This window comes from Otolemur garnettii, unplaced genomic scaffold, assembly GCF_000181295.1.
Source record: "Otolemur garnettii isolate 467f Iridium unplaced genomic scaffold, OtoGar3 scaffold00016, whole genome shotgun sequence".
Classification (NCBI taxonomy): Eukaryota; Metazoa; Chordata; class Mammalia; order Primates; family Galagidae; genus Otolemur; species Otolemur garnettii.
The window spans coordinates 10,560,552-10,569,078 of NW_003852411.1; the positions used below are offsets into that span (position 1 = coordinate 10,560,552).

At 50.1% G+C, this 8,527-nt stretch overlaps 1 protein-coding gene across 1 annotated transcript in view; it reads left to right on the plus strand.

The window, feature by feature from the left end:
• Positions 1–8,527, plus strand: part of NMNAT2 (nicotinamide nucleotide adenylyltransferase 2) — a 155,895-nt gene that overhangs the window by 129,023 nt on the left and 18,345 nt on the right. Inside the window, exon 8 of the mRNA XM_003785638.2 lies at positions 3,914–3,990. Within this exon, the coding sequence (XP_003785686.1) occupies positions 3,914–3,990 (77 nt within the window). The remainder of the gene's footprint in view (positions 1–3,913; positions 3,991–8,527) is intronic.

The following is an 8,527-nucleotide window of genomic DNA, read 5'->3' on the forward strand; positions in this document are numbered from 1 at the left end:
GGGTCCGGGCTGGGGATTCGAACCTGCCACCTTAGGTGTACGTGGCTGGCGCCTTAGCCGGTTGAGCTATAGGCGCCGAGCCTAGGCTTTGTTTCTTGACCTTGCTGTGGGAACACCTTGGTACGCAGGAGGCAAACATCCGCCCTTATGGCGGTTTGGCTCCAAGATGGTGTTACTCTTGCCACGCAATAGGCTTAATCTTAAACTTCCACTGGAAAAGATGCTCCAAGCATCTCCCTCTTGGAACCCATCTATCCAAGCAGTAGAGGCGGGACTCCAGCCATATCCTGGGAGGAATGGGGTTGCCTTGAGCACCTGGTTCTCCCAGCAGGCCCACCAGGTGTGACATCGTTTCAGGGGGCTTTTCTGGATCTCATCCTCTGATCTCAGGTGCAGTGATGGACCTGAGTCAGCTCACTTGGTAAAAATTTCAGGAATTTTGTGAATCAGCCATTACTAAAAATTATTCATATAACTTATTTAAAAAGTTTTTAAAACAAGGATAACAAATCCGCAAAACCCCTCACTTCCTACTTATTTGACTACATCTGAATATCCTTTACTTATGGGCACATCATTGTCTGAAGGCCACAGGAAGGAGTACCTGGCTTCCTGGTTGCTCCCCAAGATGGGGCAGGGTCATTTGACTCTCTTATAGCCCCAGAATGCCCAACAGGCAGGGATGAGGGTGAAGGTGCCAGGGTGGGGCTGCAGGCCCTCCCTGCCACCTCCCTGCAGGTCTATGCCTGGCCATGAATTGCTACCTTTCTAGGGGGTTTCCTTGACCAGCTGAGCTTAGAACTGTCTTGAGACTTTTTTTTTTAAAATAAGTTCTAACTTTCTCACTCTGGGTAGAGTGCCATGGCATCATAACTCACAGCAACCTCAAACTATTGGGCTAGAGCTATCATCTTGCCTCAGCCTCCCGAGTAGCTGAGACTACAGGTGCCTGCCACTGTGCCCAGCTAGTTTTTCTATTTTTAGAGGAGACAGGGTCTCACTCTGTTCAGGTTGGTCTCAAACTCCTGAGCTCAGGTAATTAACCTGCCTCAGCCTCTCAGAGTGATAGGATTATAGGTGTGAGCCCTACTGCACCTGTCTGGTCTTGAGACTGTTACCTATATTCCAGTGTACACTTCTCTCTTGATTGTCCCAGAGAATTTATGGTGCCAAGCTTCAGCTATGGCCTTGCCTTCTCAGCACCCAGGGGCATATCAGGTCACCCCTGCCCCAACTCAGGGAATCCTTTCCTGCAGAGGGCAATGCTGTTTTCACTTCCATGGGCTCACCACAGCCTTGCCAGGGGTAGGTCGCTCAGCCTCACTGTGCTTGCCCTTATGGCTCTGTGGCAGTCATGGTGAGGCCACCACAGGACAGAAAATGGGCCTGTGGAGTGACCCCTCATCTCTGGGTTCCCCAAGGGTCTGGCTGCCCAACTCCTCATCCCCTCTGTCATTGAAAGGGAAGGAGCCTCCAGTGTCTGACTGGAAGGGACTGTGGGAAATAGGGAATGGAGGACACATAGATTCAGAGAACAGAGCTGGGAGGCCACAGCTGTCATATGGATTCATGGCCTGGTGTGGTCCAGGTGGTGGCCACCTCAGTGTACAGTGGGAGCTGAGATGGGCCACAGGGCCTGGGCTCCACATAGCGAGGATTCCTGGGAGAGGAGTGTGCAGACGGAGAGTGATGATTCTGACTCCTGGCCCTGGATCCAGGAGCCCTGGGACAGGCCAGTGGGGAATAGGGGTGCCTTGTTTCCTGACCCTTGGGGCTCATGTGTCCACCTTTTGAAATCCACTTTCACACTAAATAAAAAAGAAGAGCCATTTTCTCCTGGCTCCAGTAGCATCTGTGACCCCATTTACATGTACCTACCAGCTGACTTGCTGCTGGGGCTGCCCAGGCTTGTGGGCTGGCAACTTGGTTCCTCGGTGCCACAAACCTGGAGAGAGCCCTGCTGCCCTCCAGTGGCCTCAAGTGGGACCTCAAGCCCTGTCCCCGCTGCCTGCCTGTGAGGGACACAGTTGCTCTGGTGCTATAAGAAAAAGCTGAGACGCTACTCTTTATTCTGTGCTTAGGCTTAAAAAAAAAAAAAAAGTCCCTCATTGTACAGTGAGTCCCTGGCTTGGGTATAGAGAAGAGATTCATTTTCATGGCTCTAAGCAGAGTTTCTCAGCTGTGGCAGGATGGATATTTGGGACCAGATAACTCTGTGTTGTGTAGGGCTGATCCATGCATTGGAGGGTGTGCAGCAGCACCCCTGGCCTCTGCCCACTAGATGCCCGTAGCTTACCATCCTCCCCGTCAGTCCTGACAACCAAAACTGTCTCCAGATACTGTCAGACATCCCCTGGCAGTTGCAAAACTGTCCTCAGCTGAGAGCCTCCAGTGCAGAGAAAGTCAAGGCCCACACATCCTGGACATGACCACCTAACTGAACTGTTAGGCAGCCAGGGTCACAGAGCCTCACCCTTTCAATAGGTGACTGACCTAGAACTCTGGGTGGCTCCAAGTGGGGTATAGGGCACCACAGGATCCTAGGATTGGGCCCAGTCTGGCCTCTCTCAGTCATACTATGACCTTTACCCTAATCCTAACCCTAACCCCAGCCATCTGCATAGCTGGAGAGTGAGGCCAGCAGTCTGGTGGTATAGCACGGGGACATGGTACCATTGACTTGGATAAGCATTTCCCCCAGTGTCCCCATGCTGTAAGAGCAGAAGCTACAGTGGCCACCAGGCCCATCCCAGACCATCCTGCAGCCTCTTGGGCCACCCGCAGGGCCTTTCTTGTCTATTGGCATGATAGAGGAGGGAAGACAGATTAGAGGGATATTTAGTAGTTGAGACCCTAGCCTTCAATGGAGCTCCTTGAGGTGGGTGGGCTGCCGAGCTGCTGTGGCAGCGAGATGCCCATTGTCAATCCAGCAGTCTCCTGCCTGCTTCAGAACCATCTGGAGACTCCCTGTGCAGCAGGACCCAGCTCACCATCTGAAAGTCCTTGTCAGGTGGCTGAGCAGCTATGGGGTGGGAGGCAGGCAGGGCTGCCAGCAGCCTCTCACACCTCTGCAGCTGTCTCTGGAAGGCTGGTGGTGAGCTCTGTGCAGGGCTGCCTCACTATTTCAGATAAGATGCCCACAACCTTGGCCTCTCAGGGGGAGGAGCTACTGCTGGGATATCTGGGAGCCAAACACAGACACCACCCTGAGTCATCCTGGGCGAGGGCTCTTTCCACAGGGTTGCAAGAATCCTGGGTTTCTTTTTCTTTCATTGCTCAGTTTTAATAATAAGCACATCCGTGGGGTTAATTCAGAGTGGGGTTAATAAGGAAAGAAAAACTACTGATGAATAGAAAGTGTGCTTGGGGGTTGGGAGAGGACCGGGACCAGGAGGGGGTCTCAGCCCCACTTCTCAAGCCCTTGGCTGAGGACAGTGGCCATAAAGGAGGACATATCTGATAAACTCAGCTACTTGATAGACATACTCAGCGTCCCACCACTCTCGCTAAGGAGACAAGTCCCCGATAATGCACACCAGCAGAGAATTCCTGACTCTGTCGACCCTTGAGCTTGATAGGGGGCAACAGGGGGGCACTTAGACCTTAGACAAGGCATGTGGCTGGCTGGGTCTCTGTTGGAGTGGCTAACCATGCTGGTTCAGCCCTGCAAGAGTTATGCCCCAGGCAACCCAGGGCAGTCCGTGGCCCTCTGTACTTCACTTTCTGGAGGAGTTCCCACCTAGAGGGGACGAGGGTGGTCTGTAAGTGAGCCTGAGGGAGAGGTGAGCAGAGATGCCCAGGAGAACTGGTTCCAAGACCCCAAGGGTGCTGGACTTCTGTGTCCCGGACATAGAAGCGTTGTCGATGTTTCCTAGATCTCCACTTACTCCCTTTACAAACTTTGCTCCTTCAGAGCTGCGGATCCTGCTGCTGTGTGGCAGTGACCTGCTGGAGTCCTTCTGCATCCCAGGCCTCTGGAACGAAGCCGATGTGAGTAGCAACAAGGTTTTGGGCTTGGCTCGCAGTGGGGACTGGGCATGCTGGGAAGGGTTGTCCCCCTAACTGAAGTCTTCCACCTCCCTTGGTTCCCAGGTGGGCAGTCCTCTGACATCACTAGAGATTTCTCACCTACCCCAGCTTTGTCTCCTACTGTGTTTTTACACTCTCTCCTCACACTCCTCCTGTAATGCCCCTGGGGAGAAAAGCAACCTGAGTCACAGAATGCCAGGATCCAAGTACAGTAGTGCGAGGGGGTGGGTGTGTTGGAGGGAGGGGGGAGGGAGGGAATAAGGAAAAAAAACTTTGCCCTTCTGAGATTACTGTGCATTTTGTTTTCCTTTGGTCCCTTTTGAAAAGGTAATAAATACCCCCCTAGAATTCCTCAGCAAGAGGAAAAGGGTCAAGAGGGGAGAAGTTAAGAGCAAAAGGTCAGTAGTGTCCTTTTGGCAATTGACTTGGGCTAGAGGGAACCCAGCAGTTAAACTTAGCACCACTTAGAAACTTAATCAACATCTTTTGTTGCCAGATCTTGATTATGATGGTCTTGCAACAGCAACCCTAATCCATAAATAACTCACTCTTCACACATTCGTCCATTCTTGTTTTTTCATTAATTCATTCATCTGATAGCCCTAGCTAATGCTAGCTCCCAACCCCATAACCCTCTGCAAGTTGAATTCCCCGAGGCAGCAATTCCGGACAACTTTTTATTATCTTGCTCTGTGAATCCATGCAAATCAGTCAACGCCTCTGGGCCTCAGTTGTTTTTTTTAAATCTATAAAGTGTTATCTACAGCAGTCTGAGATTCTAAAGAAATATACAACTCCTATCCCCAAGTTAGGAGGTGACGTGTCATATATATGTGGAATCTTTTCGTGTACTTTGTGTCTCTGGACTGAGAGATAAAGAGAGGCAGGAGAGAGCGAACATTCAGGGGGGCAGACTCAAGGTTCCAGTTCTACTCCAACACAGCTTATGACAAAATATATCCTGAGTCTCAGTTTTCCCCTAAAACTCATTTTCTCATTTCCTAAAAAAGGGGCATAATAATCGTACCTACATCACATGGTTTTGGAAGATATAAATAATATTGTCTATTGAAAGTACCTCATGCACAGTCACATGCCACGGTTGTTAACAAGTGAATTTACAAACAGACATTCACATAGCTCTTCAAGGGGAAAAGCCCAAATGCTAGCCTGCCAGTGGGATAGCCCAGAGCCAGGGAGAGTTTCAAAGATGCAAATTATACTATGCAGTCTTTTCATCTCCACCCTGGAACAACTTCCTGCAGGTGAAATTTTAAACCTCCTTTCAGTTCTGGATTAAGGAGCTTAATTAGCTTCTACTTTCCTTGCTACTTCACAGAGTGCTGTGAAAGTAAAAAGTAATAAAGGCAAAGTTCTGTACAAGAGCTCAGCAAAGCTCTTTCAGGAATCCAGGCAAATCTGTGTGATTGCCTGGGGCTGTGTTTTATGGGGAGGCCTGGGCAGTGAGGGAGGGACTTCAGGATGGAGCCACCCGCAGCAGCAGGGAATCCCTGGAGCTCTTTACTAACTGTGCTGGGAGAAGAGGTTCCTCCCAAGGGCAGACCCAGGCTTCGTGGAGCCTGCAGCTTGCACAAGTTGGGGCCCTGGCTGTAGGGCAGGTCCTCTCCGTGCCTCCCAGTGAGATTGCTGACTTAGATCCCATTCTCCAATTTTTCTGCAAAATGGCTACTGCTGATGTCATCAGATACCGACATTTGGGACCGAGGGAGAAGGGCCCTAGTTCTCTCTGATGGTGGGCTCCTGGTGCTGAGACCAGGGTCGGTTGGTTAAAATAGGAAATTTGAGAAACCAAGAGCTGTTGATTTACCAGGAATGTGACAGGGAGTCAGAGTGAAGTCCTCATCTGTTCACAAATGTTCTTGCTTGACCAGTTGGCCAAGTTCCGCCCTGTCTGTCTTCCCTTTCTGGACTCCCGAGGGAGATCATAGAATTTCAGTACCTTCTGGGTGATTGGGAAAAAGGAAAGGGATCTTTCTATCCCATTCCCAACCCCAAGTCTGAGATGAGTAATTTTGTGGCATCTCTTAGAAGCAGGGATGGATGAGATAATGAACCAGCAGCAAGGGAGGGTGACCAACTAGTCCCAACTTTCCCAGGACTTAACACAGTTTTAAAATTGAAACTCCCACATCCTGGGAATTCCCTTAGTCCTGGGCCAACAAGGATAGTTGGTTGCCCCGGTACCCTGCCTGGCTCTGCTCAGAGAATACCACTGTCCCAGGCCAGCAGGGACCCCACATCTAACCTTTCTAGTCACCTGCAAGGACAGCAGGAGGATTTGGGTGAAGCAGACCTCACATTTGCTCCACAGGGCTTTCTAGAGCCTGGAGTGGACCTGCCTCCCCCACCCCAGCTAATCACTCAGTCCTCTACCTCGACCACAGCCCATATGTGAGGTCCTTAGAATCATTGTCTGACACAGAGGAGAGGGGACTCTAAGGAGATGTTTCCTCACATAGTGTGCACCTGGCCTGCAGTGGAAGTGTGGCAGAAATATCACATTAATTTATTTAAATCAAATTAAAAATCCACTCCAAATCCCTACCCTACAGGGATGGTGGAAGGTTGGTGTTAGTCATGATTAGAACTGAGGGGCTCCTGTGTGCCTGGAACATGAGGATAGTCCTTCACCCTCAGCCAGGGTCACCCACCTTCATGGTCCCTAAAGGTGGAGGGTTCTCTGCTCCACACCCACCTGGGATGGAGGGCTCCTGGTGGAGTCTGGGGGACTAGTGTGGGGCGTCACCCCCCCCCAGGGGGCTATTGGGGACCAGGCAGGATGAGCTTCCCAGGCCTCTAGTTTTTTCCTCCCGTGGTAGAAGTTGGTGTGAGGGCAGCAGAACCTCTTCTTCCTTCTTGAGTTCTGAAAGTCCCTTCCTTAGTTTCTTTCTCCTCCTCAGGACACTTAGCAAAAATCTCATCAGTGAGTTCGAGGCCATTGACTTCAAAGATTTCTGGGTTTGCCCTGCAAATTCCTCCTGTAGAGAGTCTGGCTCTCTAGTAGAGATAGGGTTGGGGACATAGGGAGCAAGAAATGACATAGTTAACTCAGTGAATTATTCTGTCTTCACGTGGGAGTGATTGGATCTCAAGGTCTGGAAAAGGAACATCTTTCAGGAACTGGCTTCTTGTGCTGGCAAGGTTTATCATCTGTCTGGGGTTTGCCTGGAAATGGCCCATTTTAGGAATTTTGGTTCCTAATCACAAGACTCTCGGGGATGACATATGTGAGACCTGCTTCTGTCCCAGGTTGCTTTCATTCTTTCTTCTTTCAGAACACATTTTTCTTTCTTATCTACTTATTGCCACAGTGACCACGAGCCCAAATCCCTGAGTCTGTCCTTGACGGGGGACAAAAATGGGGAGAGGAGAGCAAGGCTGCTTCTCTAAGATGTTTCCTAGGAGATGTTTCTCCTAGATGTTTCTAAGATGTTTCCTGGATGTTTCCTAGGCTCCACCTGCATCCTCCCATGTCCTCTCCAGAATTCTCAGAAAAAAGGACAATGAGAAGCCACTTGTTCAAACAGGTCTGGGGAGAACTAGGAGCCTCTTTTCCATCCTGTAAAGAAAGCTGGAGGGAGCCGTGGAGGCCCCTTGCTGGACACCTCCAGGCTGGACACCAGCCGAGGTCTGTTCCTTGTGACAGCCAGATGCCAAGGCCTCTTCCTGCATAGCCACACCCTCCCCACTGAGTCATTTTTGCTCTTTCTTTTGCCTTGGATTCCTGAACCGAAGCCCTCCAGAAATCTAATTACACAACCAAATGGACACCCCTCTCTCCCCACTGCCCAAAGCCATCCTGTGGCATTTCCCATCAGGCACAAAGATCCATTAGCCCACAGCAAATTCTGACCTTCTCTGACCAGTGACCCGCCTTCCCCCTTACATTCCATGGGGAAAAAAATTCCATACATGTTCATCGAGTTTCTCCCAAGTGTATTACAAAAGAGCTGCTGTGCGCCTGGCAATTGGCATTTTCATTCTTAAGTTCTGAGAAAAATCAAGATCTAGCCTCCTGGACAAGCCTTGGAGATCAGGACCCAGCCCCGACACTCCATGCTATTCATCCCTGGCTCTTTATTAGAGAACTAGTCTCCCCCAGAAGACCTGATGCTTTGCTTCACTGCGCCCTGACACCAACACCGGTGTAGGTATCCAGGTGCAGATCAGGAACTGCAGGAAATCAAAACCAACCAAAACCCCATATCAAGGCCAAAGCCTGTAGGATCCGCCTTAGGCAAGTTTGTGAAGCAGAAAAGTTTATGCTGACTCCCCTCCTCCGAACAAAACCAGTCTTCTAGGAAGCTGATACTGCCAGATGCTTTGGGCATCACGTTATAATGGAAGGCCGGCACATTCATTGTGATTCAAACGTTCCTTTCTTCAATCAGTCTTTCAACAAATCCTATTGAGTATCAGGTACAAACATGGCATGCATTTACTCTTAAGGCACTCCTATTCTTTTTTTTTTTTTTTT